General features: G+C 34.1%; 3 protein-coding genes and 1 long non-coding RNA gene across 4 annotated transcripts; 2 read left to right on the top strand and 2 right to left on the bottom strand.

Moving 5' to 3' along the window:
- Nucleotides 1-6021: 6021 nt before the first annotated feature.
- LOC119192245 (myosin heavy chain, non-muscle-like) lies at nt 6022-6838 on the bottom strand (the record flags this gene model as incomplete). Its single annotated transcript, XM_037446071.1, is given in 1 exon segment — nt 6022-6838. A coding segment is annotated over 1 exon segment (345 nt), but the record flags the coding sequence as incomplete, so codon positions are not given.
- An 883-nt stretch (nt 6839-7721) lies between these two features.
- Nucleotides 7722-10183, top strand: LOC115441522 (DNA-directed RNA polymerase I subunit RPA43). Its single transcript, XM_037446072.1, is given in 8 exon segments — nt 7722-7943; nt 7945-7969; nt 7972-8034; nt 8037-8073; nt 8686-8708; nt 8711-8876; nt 8950-9086; nt 9725-10183. Coding segments are annotated over 8 exon segments (834 nt in total). The 5' UTR covers nt 7722-7895; the 3' UTR covers nt 10060-10183.
- Nucleotides 10184-11339: 1156 nt separating this feature from the next.
- Nucleotides 11340-13425, top strand: LOC115441523 (28S ribosomal protein S7, mitochondrial). The gene is given in 5 exon segments (XM_030166342.2): nt 11340-11550; nt 11660-11799; nt 11802-11829; nt 12146-12380; nt 12991-13425. Coding segments are annotated over 5 exon segments (684 nt in total). The 5' UTR covers nt 11340-11488; the 3' UTR covers nt 13210-13425.
- A 358-nt stretch (nt 13426-13783) lies between these two features.
- On the bottom strand, nt 13784-15096 carry LOC115441524. The gene is made up of 3 exons (XR_003938473.2): nt 14709-15096; nt 14018-14315; nt 13784-13906 (listed from the first exon to the last, which is right to left on the bottom strand). It is a non-coding gene; the product is annotated as an uncharacterized LOC115441524 (long non-coding RNA).
- Nucleotides 15097-19316: the final 4220 nt, after the last annotated feature.

Raw genomic sequence — 19316 nt, 5'->3', positions numbered from 1 at the left:
TATTAAGAATAGCACTTCAGAGCAGTAAATTGTTACAAAAAATTACTTAGCGTACCAAGATCGGTTTAAAAAATCATTGGCACAAAAACATCGACAAGTTTTAGAGCCAAAACGTATATAAATATATATACTTAGGTTTAATAAACATGAATATTATTAAATATAATGAATGAAAATGAAAGGATCGATGCAGACAGACAAAAAAGGGTCAAACCTACGTGGGCTACGTAATATGCGCCTGAAACTCTACAAGATAAACAATAAGCTAACTACATGCTTCCAAACATAATCATGATTTAAATAATTTGTTTGATTCATGTATTGATGAATGCCAGACCATTTAATTCAAACCCTGTCCACCCCAGCTGACCGTGCGCATAATAGGTCACCATTTAACACTATATTGACTCCACAGGTTATTAAAATCAGATAAAACTAGTACTTGACACTTATTTACTAAAATTACTGATAAGAGATAACGACCGCCCATGCTGTAACTTATAAGCCATACAGTGATAATTGTAATAAGAGTTTTGAGTGCATCAACAATAATCAGGTAAATTCAGAACTGATTCCAAAAGTATGTCTACAATACAATCCAATATATACAGAGTAATTCAATGGAAAGTGACCCATAGGGTTAAAAGTTATCAAAGACGTATTTCGTGAGCTTAATAAGATAGACTTGCATCATTCACCGACATTGTTCATAAAATACGTAGTTCGCATTCGAGCCAACAACATTTAGTACATATAGTTTAATTCACTGAATCGTTATATTCATAAAACCGCTCTTATTCTGGGCAAGTAAAAGTTATAAATACAAACGTGCACGCGAAGCCGCGGGTAACAATAGCCCATATACAAAACACAACTCGTTCTGTTGTTAAATGCTCCTAAAATACAACACCTCTCATTTTACTACACTTACTATGTAAAAAGAAGAGTTGCTATTAAAGTGTTCGTGAAGAATGAGTTTCTTTGTGTTGAATGCACGCATCACGACTCAAAAACTTTTCAAGAGTCGTCACGTTCATTATGAAGACTCAGGTGTATATTTGTCTTGTATGAAAGCTGGTACTGTTTATATAGAAACATTATTTTTACAACATAGGTGTTTACAATTAACAGAAAAATATAGTTCAGATCACGTTTGTATATTAACAAACGTGATCTTGAATGATGAATCAACATAGACATAACCAATTGTCGAATGGAACGCCTTTTGCAACGATTTTTTTTTAAGAGATAAAGTATATTTTACGAATAAAAATACTTTTTATGCACTAAGTAAACGTGAGTTAAGGTAAACCACTAAAACTTATCAAAATACCAAAAGATCGAGAGTGAAAAGGAATTACAGTTTTTCATTTTCCATGTACCAAAACTAGAATATGAGAACCAGTTTTGCCAGATGTTCCGCTTTATCAACAACATGCCAACGAGAAGTCAACCCTCTGGCGCTCCAATAGAACCCGGAGCTAGATGCTGAAAATCCCTAGTTCAATTAACAGGAAATAGCCGATACAGGAATAATGAAAAAAAAAAACAGCGTATTAAAAGGAGAGCATTAAAAGAACGAAGGGTTCTAAACTTCTTGTCTATCCGCTATCTCAACTCTCGTATTTGGAAAAATGGTTCTGGTAACACTAATCAACAAGCTCATAGAGGTAGACCATAGCCATCGAGCATAGCACAGTAGCGCACATATTCGCGTGGGCCCTGGCGCCCGCATACCGCACACCCGCCCCGCCCGGTCAATGCCCGCTGTGGCCGTTTCGGCCGACGCCGCGACTCACCTTGACATTCATCTCAAGCACGACGACGCTTTGGCCAAACGTTTGAATTAACCCTAACAGTTTCCGAATGTCACATTTAGTTAAACCACTATGAAATGACTACTCAAATCAGTTGACTAATGGCGTGGACAAACATGCATAATGGGCAGGACGACGATGAATGAGAGTCCACTTGATAATCATGCAATCCCAGTACCAATAAAGTCTTTCTCATTAGGCGATACAAGATAAAATAATTTGTATGTATATATCTTAACAAGTTTCTGTTTATATACAAAAAGCTCTCACAAGTTTTAAGATAACAACAATTTTTTTAGCAACTGAAACAGCTTTGAGATTGGCCTCAATGGTATTCAATTAGGTGCCTATGCCATATTAGCACAAAACATGGACAACGAGGATAAGTTTATAATTCATTAACCTCTAGTCCATTCTGTAATTTGACTGGAGTTTTTGTCTACAAGAAGATAGCATCATAAGTAATCTGATATAATCCATCAACAATCGCCTGCCTAGTGACGTCGCCCTGCTATTATTACCCAAAGAGCTACAAATCTGCGGATTAATTTAAATCGTCTTTATAAGGTCAACACTCTCTGATGGTTTTAAAACTATTCCGCATTAACTTAAATGTTAATGCGTCATGTTGTTGGTCTTGTCCTTAACATGCAACGAAAAGATTCTCATAAACATTTAAATAGAAACACAACTATAATAGTTAGATTGGTATATACATCACTATCCAACATAAATACAGTAAAAAAAAAACATGTTTGACAGTAGGCTGTGTTTCGACTTGTCGCACTTACTATAAAAATGTATAAACATACGATTGTTTTAAGAGGCATTATCATGAGAGGCTGCCTCTAGCTATGTCTTTCAAGCTCATCTATTTAAATATTTAATAGTGATTAAGTTGGTTAACTCTTTATTAATAACATGAAGCGAGTTTTCTATTTCTATGTGATCAGTGCCAAATTTATATTTTACTAAGTATAAATCACTCAGTTTGTGCCGCTTCGCATGTCCTGCGCTCAGGTGCTTATTTTGGGGGCCAAAAAAAGGACCCCGATTGCAACTATGCCGCCTTAAACCCGCAGCCTAACCGAACTATTGACAAATCCGACATTGTATCAATCAAATCATTATAACGAGCGCATACTAGTACATGATCCCAAACAGGTATTGAGAAGTCTTGACCTGTTAGTTTCCAACATACGTTGATTCAAAAGCATTGCCTTAAAAGCGATAATGACCGATCCATGACAGTATACGGGCACCATTGTTACGTTTACATGGTGAGTGAATCACGTCCTCAATGTATAACACCTACGAGGAAAACTTTGAACCGATCGCGGCCCCAATGACGTCACATTATTTTTTTAATAATGCGAATATTTTAATGTAGCCTTTGGTGTAATTAACCTAGTATTTTGAGATATTTACATTCCCTGTCAACTGATTCAGACTAATCTAACGACCATCAGCCTTACTTAGAAAAATTTCAGGAAGCTATGCTTAGTTAAAACACAAATTTACTTGATCACCTGTATGTCATAGCCCATCATATTGCATCTTAATAAAGTTAAATATTGGGAAACCGGTGATGTTTTTCACAGCTATTTAAGCAATTCCTAATCACTTCTTAATGTTAGAACAAGTTATAAGTAAGACTGCATAATTGAATGTACTACATTAGGAGGGAATGTAAGTGTCATTTCCAAGTTCCAGTCACTGTTATCACACATTATTTGCTTTAAAATGACAACCATCTGGCCATAATAAATAATTATGTAATATGGTACATACATTTTTCATGTATTATAGGTGAAAACAATGTGCTTCCTAATTAATATTTTTTTATATACTTTAACAATATATATATTTTTTAAATTTGACAATATCAACCTCAAATTATAGTTTGTTAGAACTGCAATATAGTATATTTTTATTCTATGTGTTCATCTTACTGAGCTAGCCAAGCATTTATGTCTTACAACTGTTATCACTACCAATTTGATATATACATATTGTAGGTATATATATTAAACAACACCTCTGATTATAAGTACCAACTATTGTTTCAATAGTTATATAGTTTGCTCCATCATGAATCCATAACTGTCCTTCATTAATGCCTCTTGTTAATGGAGCGTGAAAGACATTAATTTACATAACAATAGTATAAACCTGATTTATTTGCAGGTGGTGGTTGTCAATGGATGGTCCTCGTTCATCATTGAAATCACATACACATCATGAAACTTTTTAAATATGTACATTATACAAGTACTACTGTTAAGGTGAAATTCACTATTCATATAAAAGTATGCGATACATGCCGTATTGGAATTGTGATGAAATATGTTACTAGGAATAAGGATTTATGAACTAAGGAAGAAAGAACTAAGAATAGGAGCATATCACTAATTGCAATTGTTCACAATAAAACAAACCAAACTAAAAAAAATTTCCTATTTTTATACATTATTTTCTGGCATAAGCAAGTACATTTAAACTTCAATGACTGCAATCTTGTCAAAGAAAAATCGTCATTCTCTCTTAAAATTAGTAAATTTTCATAAATTTTTCTAAACATTATAAAATACTATAGATAAACAAGAGAATATGCTACATATAATATTATGAATATTTTAGTATTTAAACATATCCTAAATGATGAAATCTCTTGTCTTTTTTACTTCACATGTTTAAAACAGGGACAATGAAATGATCAAATTTTATTCTTATTGGTTAGTTTTTGCTTAGATTTCAGGTTGAGTTGAATAATGTCATTTTTCCTAATGCTTCCCTTTGTTACTAGAGTGATCCCACTTGCCATCAGATGCAGAAGCATTATTTATGGATTTTTTTTGTTTTATTGCAGTTATTCCATTTTTGCATTCTTGTTTTCTTGTTGTTAGTCACATAATGAACATTGCAATTTATAAATTTCAAATTAGCCTTTTTAAAGATTGTCAGTAATAATTAAATAAGTAGGTAGTTAATTAACTACCCATTGTCCATTTGAGTGATATTTCAAAATAATTTTGTTAGTAATTATTATAAAGGTTAACTAGCATCTGTTTTGTTCTGTGTCATATGTAATTAGACCTGTGATTTTACAAAGAATTACATCCTAATGAGATTTAGCTCAGTGTCCTAAAAAGTTAGCAGCATTATGAACATTACAACAAAATTAATTATGTTATTATGTCAACCTTAAGAGAAATATTATTACATGACTAATTATATTATAATCTCACATCACATCACATTATGATGCATTAGGGTACATACTGATAATAATATTCACTTAAAAAGCCATACACGGTAATTACATTTTTTCTAAATTTTGTAATTCCACTCAGGCAGCTTTATCTACCTAATAGTTATTATTATTTTGTGTCTCTATTTTGTCATGACTAATAATTAATTCCTGCAAAGTGATATCATAACTTATTTAAATGGAACATAAATTCTTCCCTCAAAAATCACCTTTATTATTAAGAGGAAACAGAGGCCAATTCAAATTAAGTTGAAACCATACACAAATGTTATTCTAATAATCATTGAGTACAGGAAAAATAAAAGCACAGTATTTAAACTACAATGTTTCAATACAGGCAACATTTGAAATGTGAACAGTTAGACACAGATATATGTTTAATTTATGCTGGCCTAGTCTAATTCGCAAAATTTCACATAATATCCTTGAAATTGTATCAGAAATAGACAACAGAGAGGATAGATGGATTATGCCATGATTTTTTATAAGAAAAAGTATTTATTCAGGTTAATATTATAATTGGTAGGTCTTCAAATTTTAATAACCACATGCCGTAAACTCCAATAGTAGATTACAATGCTTATGTTTGGATGTACTAACTAATGCATTCTGAAAATCTGTTACATAGTATGGTACTTACCAAAGGAAATCATAAATAAATCTCTATTGTAATAACAGTTAATAAAATATTAAGATCCAAATGCAATTAGTGTAATTAAATGTTAACTGGCTTAATAAGTTTCACCTCTACACAACCTCTTAAGTAATACACATATAAAATAAATTACACTTTATCAAACATGTAGAACAGTATGAGATTCTAATAAATATTAACATGTATATAGAAGGATTATCATGCTGTGATCAGAACCCAGTGGCAAAATCTAGGTGTGTAAAATTTTCTTTTCTTAAAACAAAGAAATTGATACTTACATAAATGAGGCCAGAGTAATATCTGTCCTTGATGTTATGCAGAACAGATGCTTCATTCAGGCAGGTCAACTCAGCCATATCCTCCACTTTGTCGAATTTTGGCGGGTTCATCTTCTGGATATCATCTATCGGGACCAGGATCCGCTTCCCTGACTCCGCGATCTCCACTTCCACCTCATCTCCTCTCTCACCCTTGATCCCGGCCGCTACGAATCCTTGAGTCTCGTGGGGGACCCACACTAATCTCTTCTGGGTCCATTCCGCCTGTGTCGCCGGGTCGTTGAAGCTGTTCCGATCGACCGACAAGTACCGGAGTTCGGGGTCGTTCCTATCCATGTCCCCCATCGCGCCGCCTAATCACGCGCGACCCAATCTACTATAGCCACACACCGGCACTTTATACCACATATAAACGCTCACCGCGACTGACACACCTCACAACACAACGTTTTAGTTTCCAACACCGCGTAGTTTTATTGCCGTAGTCTCGCACGGCGCCGTTATCCACAAAATGACGATTGCGACTGACAGTTCCGAGGCGGTTACACTTACGGGTAGAAGGGATGACCGGTCGACGCCCGAATTCACGTTGATTGTTGCCGTAATACTAAACAGATTTCCAATTATGTACTTTTATAAAACCCTAATTAATATGCTAGTTCAATAATGTATATACGAGACACATGTTTTATGTGCTTCCGAAGTAGTTAAAGACACTTGTGTTTAAAAAAACCTAAAATAAGCTCACGACGTGTTACCGACACTTCTTTCTTGTCGTTACGGCCTGATTCTGATTACACGAATAAAGCAACTGTTAGCGAAAATTTCTATACGCAGTTACCTATTGGTTAATTATGGCATGTGTTGCAATAAGCGAAAAATTTAACCAATTAGAAATGTTTTACAAACAGCTGGTTTTATCACTGTAACAGAAAACAAATTAAAGGTGCGTTCTATTAAAAGGATTTAATTCTAATACCTATCTAGTTTCTAATATGTATTAGTTTTGTTAAAAATTGCTAATATTATAGACTTTATTACAGCCGTTCTCAACCTTTTCTTGTACAGACCACAAAGATATTGTTATGGTGCCCCATGGTGCCTATGATGAAAATGTAAATTCATTGACAAAGAACAAAAATAAAACTTATTATTTCAATTTATTTCAATATAAAGTATATCAAATAACTGAATAATTGTATTCTTATGAGATCAATATACTCTTCAAGTATGTAATTCTAGATAATTATTCTTTTATCAAAATTTTTTTTAGTCTGTTTGTCGACTTGCAAATGCACGTTTGGCCGCATACGATTCGCGAGTCACAGGTTGGGTATAGCTCGTTTATTTAAGGCCTTTAAATACCTAATATTGAGTTTAATATCTTGTCACATGACCAAAAATCACAGGCAAATGGACCGCAACCACTTGCCGCGTGGAGCGGTTTGGGTTGCTGTGAAAAATTTCTGCGATCACTACAGACGGGCCGCAGCGGAACGGATAACGTCGTTGAAGCAAGAGTTTAAAAAGCAAGGGGGTTTTATTTTATAGAACTAGGACTTGATAAATTAAACTTTTCTAGAGACTTTTATAAAGATGTTCGACAATTTTAGGCGTTGTGGAAATAGCGTTAGGGGTTTATTTTGAGTCAATAACAATTGATAAAAGTATTTTATTTTTCGGGGTTGGTAATCCTGTATTTTATATTCTCTTTGGTGGTCAGTGGCCATGTTTATTTGTGTTTGTTTGTCTCTGGTGGCTATTATCCAAAGAAGAATATTTATTTTGGTTATTTTATAAACAATTTTGGGGTTTAAATGTTTTTAACTTAAAAACACGTTTATGTACACATTTTAAATTGTATAAACTTTGAAATGTCAACGATTATAAAATTCGATTTAAAAGATTTAATAAAATTAGCCCTGTGATAAGAATTCTTGTGTGATTGAGAAAAAGTGACGCAAAATTTGGCTTTACAGCCATGGTGTCTCGGTAACATTAATGAATCAATAAAAATCTATTGGATTATAAAATTGGGAAATTTGATAAAGAGCCCAAGTTAAATGTAAAAATCTTTGCAAAGTAGGTAATGTCCCAATACCCATTATCAATGCGATTTGGTCAAATCTATTGCGCCATGGTTAACATCGATTCGGAAACTTTGTATTAGCGAGTCTTAAGATCTACGAACATCTAAAGCTGACTTGACGACACTTTGGTTAAAATAAAACTACCCACTATCATGCTTGGTATAATACAGTGATACACTGCAGTCTGTAATGTGTATGATTTCAAAAACCAAACAAAATATTTATATCGTAATATAACATTAAAAAAATTACCATACTAATAGCTTTAATGCTCAGTTGTTGGTTGCAATAAAGTAATAAAAGGTCTAAGTGTTACTGCATTATTCATTGATGTTTGTGGCCTTGATTTATTGTTGACAACCTCACATATTTCCCATCAATTTTTGTTTGGACATAACTACTAGTATGTGGAATAATTGAGAATATAATGATCTTGAAATCAAGAAATTAAAAGGCATTCCATCAAGTTTTTATAAATGGTCCTCGAAGACTGTTGCATTGTAGATTTTTTACTTTAAAAATACTTATTATCTTTGTTAGTAGATGTAAGTAAAACAAATCATTATTTTTTCAGATACAATGGTATTTTATTGAGTTACAAAATTTACGTCTGCTACAAAATATTGGCACCATCAGAAATGACAATGCTGACATCCACTTCCAAGTGCAAGCTGATTATTTTATTTTCCAACCATACATTGGTGCAACATTAACTGGAATTGTCAATAAGAAAAGTACCACACATCTTGGCATTCTAGTCCATAGGTAAATACACCAAATATCATATATGCCAATTCTCATGTATGCAAGGTTTATATTACTGAGTGTGTGTTTTCAGAGTTTTTAATGTAGTTATACCAAGGCCAACTGAAAAACCTGGAAATGAATGGATAGGATCAAGTATACAAGAAGGTCAAGAAGTGAAGTTTACAATTGTGGTCTTGGATCTGTATGGTGCATTGCCTTACATTAGGGGTAATACATTGACTGTGGTGGCAAAATGATAAACTGTCTACAAGTGCAGTCATCATGCATGGAGTGTGTTGTCAACATCTCATTTTAACAGAGATGTGTGTGCATTAGCTTATATAACTATTGCAATATTGTAAATGAATTTTTTTTAAAAATATGTAAGATATATAGTTCACTATTTGTGCTGTCCTTTATATTATTTTATTAAAATATGTCTCCTTTTACATTATGCTTTAGTCTTTGAATCTCACATCTTCATGCCTGTAAATGTCCATAGCAATAAAAGTAATTCTTATTATGTATCAACCTCTCGTAAGTGCAACTATTTTCTATTATGTGACTGATAAATTATGCTATTATATTTAACACTCCAACACATAAGTGCTAGCTGCAATCAGCAAAAACACAACTGTAAAGTGTGCTGCAGTCAATGTGTTAGTACTGAAATTTGTGCTAGACAATAATATGATGTAGGCCATAAAAGTATTAAATGGTGGAATAAAAAGGTAGTTTAGAAACTGAATGTGAACTAGCTCAAATTTTTCCAAAACATATTTTAGTTTTGTTTTGATTTAAATTCAAGACACCCAATTAATACTTTGCATAGTGCCAATTGCACATTTTATGATTAACATTTTAATGATATCATTACAGTTCTGTGAAATTTGCTCATGAAGGAGATTGTGAAGAAATGGAAACTGAATCACTTCAGCCACTTCAAGTATCCTATATTGACTTTGATAAAACTAAACCCAATATACAAAAGCAAAGTGGGGATGGTACAACACTACCTACAAAAAATAAAACAAAATTAAATTCAAGTAAACATCAATTGAAGAATGTGCCTACAACAGACAGCTCTAATCAAGTTCAAAACGGAAAAAGTAATGCTAAAACAAAACATGAAGAAAGTAATGTTAGTATGTCGAAAAGACGAAAACTAAGAGGCGAAGCAAAATACCAGAAACAGATATGAAGCCATCAGACCCAAATATTAGGCCAAACAAGAAGCACAAAAAAGAAACATAAATAATTCTAGTTTATTTTTACTTTTTAAAATTCTGAGTAATATATTAATATACACCAGTTTACTTTGTAACTGAAGATTTTTTCATTTTTTAGGTACTGCACTGTGTTCCTAGGGCCGCGACAAATGTCCCCCATGCATGGGTTTGCATTGGGACTACATAGGGCTTAAAAGGGTCCTAGAACTGCGTTAGGCCCCAGGTGGTTGCCCGGTTAGCCTACCCCGCTATCCCTCCTTGACCGGTATTAGGTTTCCCAAATGGCGCGATAATAAAAAATACAAAAATACTTCTTTAATGGCGAAGACCTTGGTCTGTCAAATGTATCCGGCAATAGTATACCTCGAATTTTGAACCTGCGAAAGTCTGTTTCGGTATAACAGGTCGTTTCATTTTCAGCTATTGTCCGTTCAGTCATTTTATTTACCCGGATATAAATATATCTTTTGCCTGAGTTTGCATTACTTGCTAAAATTCTTGTCGTATTTTAATCTCTGCTTTTTCTTTTAAATCGCTGATTATAGATAACAAGATATAATATCATGCCTAAAAGGATATAAAGCAGGGATGTTACGGAGCTCCGTAACCGTAACCGAAACTATCGGTTATCCGAAATAAAAATATATTCGTAACTGTATCCGTTACAAAAGTTACGGATAATTATTATTTTACAGGTTTTTATTTCACCGCACACACTCCACGTGAATCTTATATAGTTTGTTTTTTTGTCATAACATAACCTTATTCTAAAAAGAATTTTATTTATTTTAAGAGTTTAGTTAGGTACTTAATTTAATAAAGTGAAGGAAAAGTGTTATGCTACGTACTAAATTGATTTACTTATAAGGACAAAATGCGTCCAAAGTAGTTTAATTTGGACATTTTTTCATCAAGTTAAAGTAAATTTTGCAAAATGTAAACAGTGTGATAAAAACTTTTCACACAGAGGAGGTGGCACTACTCCACTGAGTCTTTAATGCTAAGTTTAGACTAGAATGTTCATGTAGTTGTATAATGTTGAAGAACAAGCTTCAATATAAGCATAAACCAGTTACAGCAATTGTATACAATTTACATGGTAAAAATTGATTACAGAAGTCGACTTCTCGATGTTGTAGTACATTTTCTACGATGTTTTTTAGTAGATGGCGATACCTTCGTATCAAAAATTCGATAAAAGGCTCACTATTTTTATTCTATGAAGTGCTGATTCCAGAGCCAGAGATCCAGAGCCATAAATAAATAAGTACCTAGAATTGAAATGTCAATTTTGTCAAATAAAATGTTTTGTTTTTAGGTTATCAGTATCCCTCACTAATATCTATTAATTTATTTTAAAAATAATTTGTATCATTTGGTTTAGGCTCGAATTGTGAAATTATGTCAGGCAATTTAAGATTTCTTAATAAAAGCATAACTCAATCTTTGTGCGTTTTGTCAAGGTAAGTACTAAATATATACAGTTGTGCTACCCCAATCATATTTAATGTTTATGCCTGTGAAGGTAATACTTATTATTATTGTTTTAAAATACCCTTTTACTTTAAACAGAGGCTATGCGAGACGTACGAGTTTTCCGGACTACTATCAAAACCCAATATTTAGAAAAGACGAACAATCCAGGCTGATTGAAGAAGGGGAGTTGTCAAGGCGAGCTAAATTACCGGTAAAACCGCCGACTGTATATAAAGCTTTTCAGTGTACCATGATCCGCTTGTAAAGTAAGTACAATTGATCATCTTGAGATTCTTTTCCTATTATCTGTAGGTTATTGAGCCTTAATCTACTGATCGAATGGTATGCCCCAGTCTTACGACATTGTGAATACTATATAAATATATCTGATTATGGGACCTGCATTACTCCTACTTCGAAGTATGGCAACATAGTGATGATTATTTGCCATCAAGGAAACCAATTGCTCATTTGCCAAATAACATTTACAAATTACAGAATGGATATAGATTCTATTTTAACTACTATAGTTATAACTTTGTATATAAAAAAAGTTACCATTTATTTCTTATTTAATTTCAGTAAAGTCATCAATCATGTAATGGAAAAAGGCAAAAAGCAATTAGCTCGAAGTCTAGTTGAAAAAGCATTTGAGAACATCAAGAGGAAACAAATTGAGCGCTACCATCTGGCATCAAGTCCTGATGAAAAAGCGAAAATTGAATTAAACCCTAAAGACATTTTGCACAAAGCCGTTGAAAACTCAAAACCATTATTGCAACTGACACCTATTAAGAGGGGTGGCATAACATACCAGGTAATAATAAAAAAATAAGTAAATTGCATATATTATAATAGCAACAGATAGTACATGCCCTATAGGTTAATTGGGAATAGAACCACAGAGACTAACATCTGCAGGCTTCAATCTGAAGTTGCACACCTCTGAAATTTATATGTGTACTTATGAAGTATGAAGTATTGCTTGTTTTAATGGTGAAGGATAACCCGCACTAAGCCTGATAGATTAACGCTTGAACCTTCTTAATATGCGATGAAGCTATGCTGTCATGGGCAGAATATACAAGACAGGTATTATTTTTAAGGGACAACATAACACAAAAAGTTTGTTTAATATTTTAAAAGCCTTATATTTTTCTTGTTAAAAATAAGTGAGGCCCCTTTATAAAAACAAATAGATTTTATTAATTCCACTGGTAAAAAGTTGATAATACTTTAAAGTTTTTATTTATGTGCTTAGACCTCAATTGATAATTTGTATATCTTTATATTTGGTAGTACTAGTAGGAATATTTAAGTTTTAAAAGTCAGTATTCTAATATAATACATTCAACGAGACATACATATTCTCACATTATGTTTAAATTAATTTTATTCCCATTACTGGAAGCAAAAATTTTTTGCAGGTACCTGGACCTATCACTGAAAGGAGGTCGCTGTTTTTAGCAATTAAATGGCTATTGGAAGCTACTTATGAAAAAGAAAAACAAGTCCATTTTCCAGAGCAATTTGCATGGGAAGTGCTTGAAGCTGCTAATAATACTGGAAAAGTTATCAAGAGGAAACAAGACTTACACAGGCAATGTGAGGCTAACAGAGCCTATGCACACTATAGGTGGCAGTAGCAATTTGTTGCCCTCATCTAGTGTAATAAGATGTGCTTTAGAATATAGATACTGTGGATATAAACTATTGTCATAAGTTGCCTTTATTTGTGGTTAATGTAAATCTTCAAATAAATTAACAATTTGTATTAGTTTACAATGGTAAACACTTGAATGCAAGTGTCATAGTAGCTACAGAAAATGAAAATATGTTACTAAAATATAATTTTACGAAGATATCCATTTTTTATTATAAAATAAATAAACAATATAATAGTTCCTGCCTGTAAATACATACAATCGCCTTTCTTTAAAACCAACTCTTTTTATTCGCATGTTACATAAAACAAGCATGTCTTTGTTTTGGTGGTAGATCTTCTCATTGGCTGAACCCAGTTGATATGATGAACATTTGTGCTAATTTTGCTTACATAAATTTTAGCACAGAGGCTACGCGCTTTCTAGAAGGTGGACAGACCTAACATAGGTCCCACACACATGGTGGTTGCAGTTTCCTTCTAACAGTTTGGTCTAGAAATTTTAAGGGGAGAATTATGTTCAGCAGTAAAGTTCCAAAGGGTGAAGAAGATAAGGAGATGAGCTGTACAAACCTTAGAGGCGCGAGGCCGCTTGGATCGCCATGCCATACCGCTTCGATATCGTGGACGGAGGCCCACGTCGTCATTGCCTTACGCCGTTTTGTACTAATCTTATCTTACTTCTTACCAATATGATACATACGAAAAATTATGAAAAGAAATTGGATATTTGTTAATTGTGAACTCGAGAAACAGCTGAACGGATTTGGATAAAAATCCGGCGCACTCACAGACTATTTTCTGGATTAACTCAAAGGCTCCTTTTTATTCCGACAATTTGCTCCCGTTGGAAATAATTGAATTTTTAGCTATGACTTTCAAACAGATGGCGCTTGCATCGTACCGTTGCAATGGGGGAATGCATTTGGCTCGTTTGTAGCGGGAAAGGCGTTTCAAGCCAGCAAAGCTGCGAGTAACCCCTACTCTCGTCAAGCAGCTGTATGTATGCAATGTTGTGTTTCGATTGGGAGGACATTACTTATAGCTAGGGTTTACATATTTGTTGGAGTTTCTTGCACAAATTAAATCCTGTAATCATTTTAAAAATCTTTATTCTCTCTACTATTTAATTTGCAAATAAAATAAATATGAAGCTAATTTGATATTTAATCAATAAAGCAGAGCATCGGTAGCCTAGTTGGGGATGAAACGACGCGACGCGACGAGTTTATTCTGATTCGAACCTGTGAACCATCATGTAGACGGTCCTTCATGATGGCTCACAGGTTCAGAACCCAAGGCACACAAGGTATATCAATTGATATCCGAACGATACCAATTAATATATAATAATAATTATTGAAGCAAGATATTGATAACACCAGCAACGATGATAACAGTATCTTATGCATATTTTTAAACACAAAAGTATGAATGAGTGAAATGAAGTATAATAGGTAGAAAGGTACTTTTTATATTCACCGTATGGTTTTGGAAATCCTATTCATTGCGCACACGCCGACTTCTGGCGTCTACTGTCCAAATCTTGCGGATCCACCCTTATGTTGTACATATAGTATTTGGTCATTTCGTACCTATGTTATCGTTTTGAACGTGTGTTAACCTCATCAAAATATCCAGTGAGGGACTTGAAATGGGTGGTTAAAGGGCACCCACACCCACATATAGCTGTTGTTAACATGTTTGTCTCGACTTCCAGTCGCGTATTATATACCTAGATTAATAATTTCGTGATGTAGATAGTGGCACGTATTGATAGTACATAACCATAATAATGCCGTTTATATTACTTGACCTATCTATATATATAAAAATGAATCCCTATTTCCCTTTGTCACGTCATCACGCGTGAACGGTTGGACCGATTTCAATTTTTTTTTCTTGTGTGGTCAGGAGAAAGTCTTATGAAAGAAAAAATCTAAAAATTGCGCGGATAATTAGAAAATTTAAGAAAACTTAACGAAAATGTAAATTTTATATAACTGTCAATTGTTTGAAATAACTGTCAGCGATTGACAGAATGCGCGCTGCAAATTCATAGTTAGTAAGACGCGACAACGTCTGTCGGGTTAACTAGTTATAGATAAAAGCTTTCCTCAATAAACGAAGAGTTATTGCGCCGGTTAGTGACCGATTAGTCTTCAGACGAGTCCAAATATTGTATCTATTACTTACCTATTTTACATGTAAAATAGATGGCCACCAAATGACTTACCGCCGTTGTCAAAAAACGTTTTTTTCGATGGTTCGATATCAGATTCAAGATTGAAATTGAGATCTTTTATAGAAAACGGCTGGTAGTTGTAACATAGACTTGTGAAACAAAAAAAACTTTGCGCTTGCATTAATTAATTAATATGGGGAAACGCGTCAAAAAAAGCCAAACTGTTAACAAATAATTATTTTAGTTAAAGGTGATTAAAGTTCACAATTGTGTTACATAGCTAACATAATTAAAAAAAAAATTAAGGAGGTAATAAAACAACTTTTATAGAAAAATAATATTTTGTTTGTTTTTGTCTGTAAATTTAACATAATCAAATAATAATCAATATGTATTTAATCACGAGTTTTTTATATAATAATAAAAAATAAACTATACTCATTAGGATTCTTTTTAAACTGCTACTGAACATAGCGATCTACCTAACACAGCTACATAAGGAGTGTATTTTTGTGTGTGTATGCATTCATCTTATTTGACATACGAAGTTTTGGTAGTCGCAAACTGCTAAGTATTGATCGTACTTTATGAAAATGTATCAGTTAGCGACCACTTTTTATGAGTGAAATAGACAAAGTCTCATCAAGAAAACGTGTTCAGTACCTAAATATTTGCAAGAAAGGGCGTGTTTTGCAAACTTTTGAATAATCTCATCCTATACTTATCTGTTTAAGCTAAGTAAATATCAAAGTCACACTCAAATCTATGCTCCCAAATAATTATTTATTAAATAAACTCTATTAACATTCGCTGTTTAATACTATTTACAACGGTCTTTTTTACTATGCACAACAAAATACATGCACAATAAATCATACATGATTTTTTAACAAAAGCAATTTACCTTATTTACTTCATATCGAAGCATATTAAAGAAAGTGAATATTCACATAATTCATATTATGGAAACGAGAGCCCATTAAAACCTAGTAACACAAAGAGATATTGCGCAGGTAAACGAGTCCGTATTCTCACTTAACTGTGCATTTAATACCGGTTAGAGAAACATAGGTTAAAGTGAAAATTATGCATGATGATTTCTTATGTTTACGCGAATGTTAGACATTTTCTGTTCCTGCCTAGAATGATTCGCGAGGCTATTGAAATTAAAAAAACACCCAAATTTCAATAGGGAAGATGGTTGGAAGCGTGCACAAGCCTGGGATCCTGTTCTACATTTAATTAAATCGGATCCCAAAAGACCGGCTGCCAGACCTCAAGACATTGTGAGCTCATTTTGCGTAGATCGGACCGTCAACAGCTAAAATTTAAAAAAGTTGTATATTTGAAAAATGTAGGTAGATATTGTACCGCCCTGTGGAATGGGGGCGTTTGGAGAATTCCACCACGGTATCCCCTGCCTGTCGTAAGAGGCGACTAATAGGGGCCACGAAGGGGGTCGTCGGCGGGCAGCAGGGGGCTGTCCGCCCTAATGCATTTTTGTGCATTTTTGCACATCTTTCGGTTGACCCCCGGGATGGACGGCAGTGTGCTGTTGGCCTCATACAGCCGTAGACGCCGAGGGCGTCCTTCGGTGCGCGGGGGCTTCTGAGCCCCTCCCCCCCTCCATAGGAGACGGGCCGCAAGGCGGCACCGCGCAGGGGCGGCTGCGGTCGCAGACTAGTCACTTCAACGTCAGAGGAAGCCCGCAGCCGTCCCTAATGCGCCGAAGAGGGCCACCGCGGAGTTTTAGCTGGTAGGCCGTGCATAGGTTAAGTTGTATATAGGGTTAGGGGCTCGGCCCGGCGGTCGCCTGAAAGTCACCATCAAATCCGGGCGGCTCAACGCCGGGCCGTAAGGCACGGTTACCCCAGCATAACCGCTCAGTCGCCCCCCAAACTTACCTGTTACTAATGTATTGGTGATCTTTAGATATTATTTTTATGAATCTGGGATAAACTTTAATAATTACCTATAGACTGATGCGTGTTTAGAGTGATAGTTTTAGTAGCTAGTCGTTTTGGGTGCAATCGGTCCTTGGAAAATTTCAAAGGATAGGTATATGTGTATGGTGCAAGAGAAATTTAAAACACGATAAATTATTAATTTGATTATATATAAGTACTAACAATGGTTATAAAAATAATATATGACTAGTCGCGTTTGAACACGACAGGATAAGGAGAATACAAAGGTTAGATAAATATTGTATTTGTTGAGTTGGATATCTTTTAGTTATATAATATTACATCTCTACTTATATGAAAATCTAATTAAAAACTTGTGTAATAAGTAATGAAAAAAATTGAACTAAATTAATTATTCTATCAAAAAACTCTGGTGGCGCTATTTGAGAAGGAACCGTAAACAGTTATAACCGTCATGAAATCAATTGGAAAACACTTCATTGATGCAGTGTATAAAGTATCTACATACCTACAGATTATGTGTTATTTTAAGTACGTACGTAGTCAGCAATCACTTAAAATTCGAGCATTTGCCTTATGTACATATGTGCACAATATCTACAAAATATTTATCTGATAATGCGAAATTTGTACTAACATATCTAATTATTATTAAAAGATTAAAGATACGGATTTGGATAAATGTTTATCTGAACATTCTTCTTGTAATTTTCATAAATTGTACCTTTCAAGTTGGGTAAGAACGCTATGTTGGTTTATGTCCCTAAATGTACCTACCCACCTCCGGTCAATTCTGATACGCATAGTCTCTATACTGAATGATGAACATTATGTCGCGGCCCTAGGTGCATACATACAGGAACGTGTATATCTCTTGGTTGCAAAATTCACACTGAGGCCTATAAGGGACCGCAAACATTCCCTGACCCTCCCCTCCGCCGATCCTGAGTTGGTTCCTTATCCTTTCCCCACACTTCAGGGCCCTGCAGTCGCTAAGACGTGGGGAACCAGTGTGACGTTTGCAGATTTCTCTCAGGGTTGACAGCAGGGTCTCTATGCAAAAAAAAATATAGCCACCTACCTACTAAGTTAGTAATAAGTTTCCATGCCCACCCTATTACTGTACTACCGTTATTTTTGAAACTGAGAATTAATTATAAATCTCACCCAGAACAATGTCCGCAGATAGGTGTGTAGGGCATATTCCTATGCCCTTGGCAATTCCTAATCAGGTTTACGCAAGCAGGTAATATACCATATTATTGAAATTAATATTTATGCAAGTGAATGGTTTTATTCCATTAATATGCATATAAAATTGAAAACTCTAGAAATCTAACATAGATCGTAAAAAAGATAGGTAAATATATATATAATAAATATATGTCAGTTACGTGTCCTCCAAATAACGTTGTTAATAGTATAAATACTTTCCATGAGGTCGCAATCCTCTGTTATCGGAATCTCCGTGCTTTACGGCGTTTTGCTCTCACGATATGACCATAGTATTTTCATTTAATATTTATCCGTATTGCTTTACAACTGGCTTTTCTACTTGTAAACATCCCATTCTTGAGATAACAATGCCTCCTTATTGATGATTTTATCCCCCGTTTTGTTATGTAAACATTTGAACTATTAATATTTCCAACTCCTTCCTATTTTTATATTTGATTAATTTCGCTGCAAAGAAAGATTGGTATATCGTAGAGGTTCACCGAGTTCGACCACTCGGTGTCATAGAATGCGTGCTACTGCTGATAAACCGAAACATAAACCAACTGAAAAGGAGGAAGTTTTAAAATAGCCAACTCCAAAAGCGCCTTCAAACCCAATACTTAATTATTTAACTCTACATAGGTATGGGCTAATAAGAAATTATTAAAACATACTTAAAGTAATCTTATCAATTATTTTTTTATGTTTATATGCACACTAAATATTTTTATCAAGTCGATGCCTAATTTTAATGGCTCA

This window comes from Manduca sexta, unplaced genomic scaffold, assembly GCF_014839805.1.
Source record: "Manduca sexta isolate Smith_Timp_Sample1 unplaced genomic scaffold, JHU_Msex_v1.0 HiC_scaffold_2515, whole genome shotgun sequence".
Taxonomy (NCBI): domain Eukaryota; kingdom Metazoa; phylum Arthropoda; class Insecta; order Lepidoptera; family Sphingidae; genus Manduca; species Manduca sexta.
Note: the sequence above shows the minus strand (reverse complement) of the source record. Positions and strands in the feature narration are given on the sequence as shown.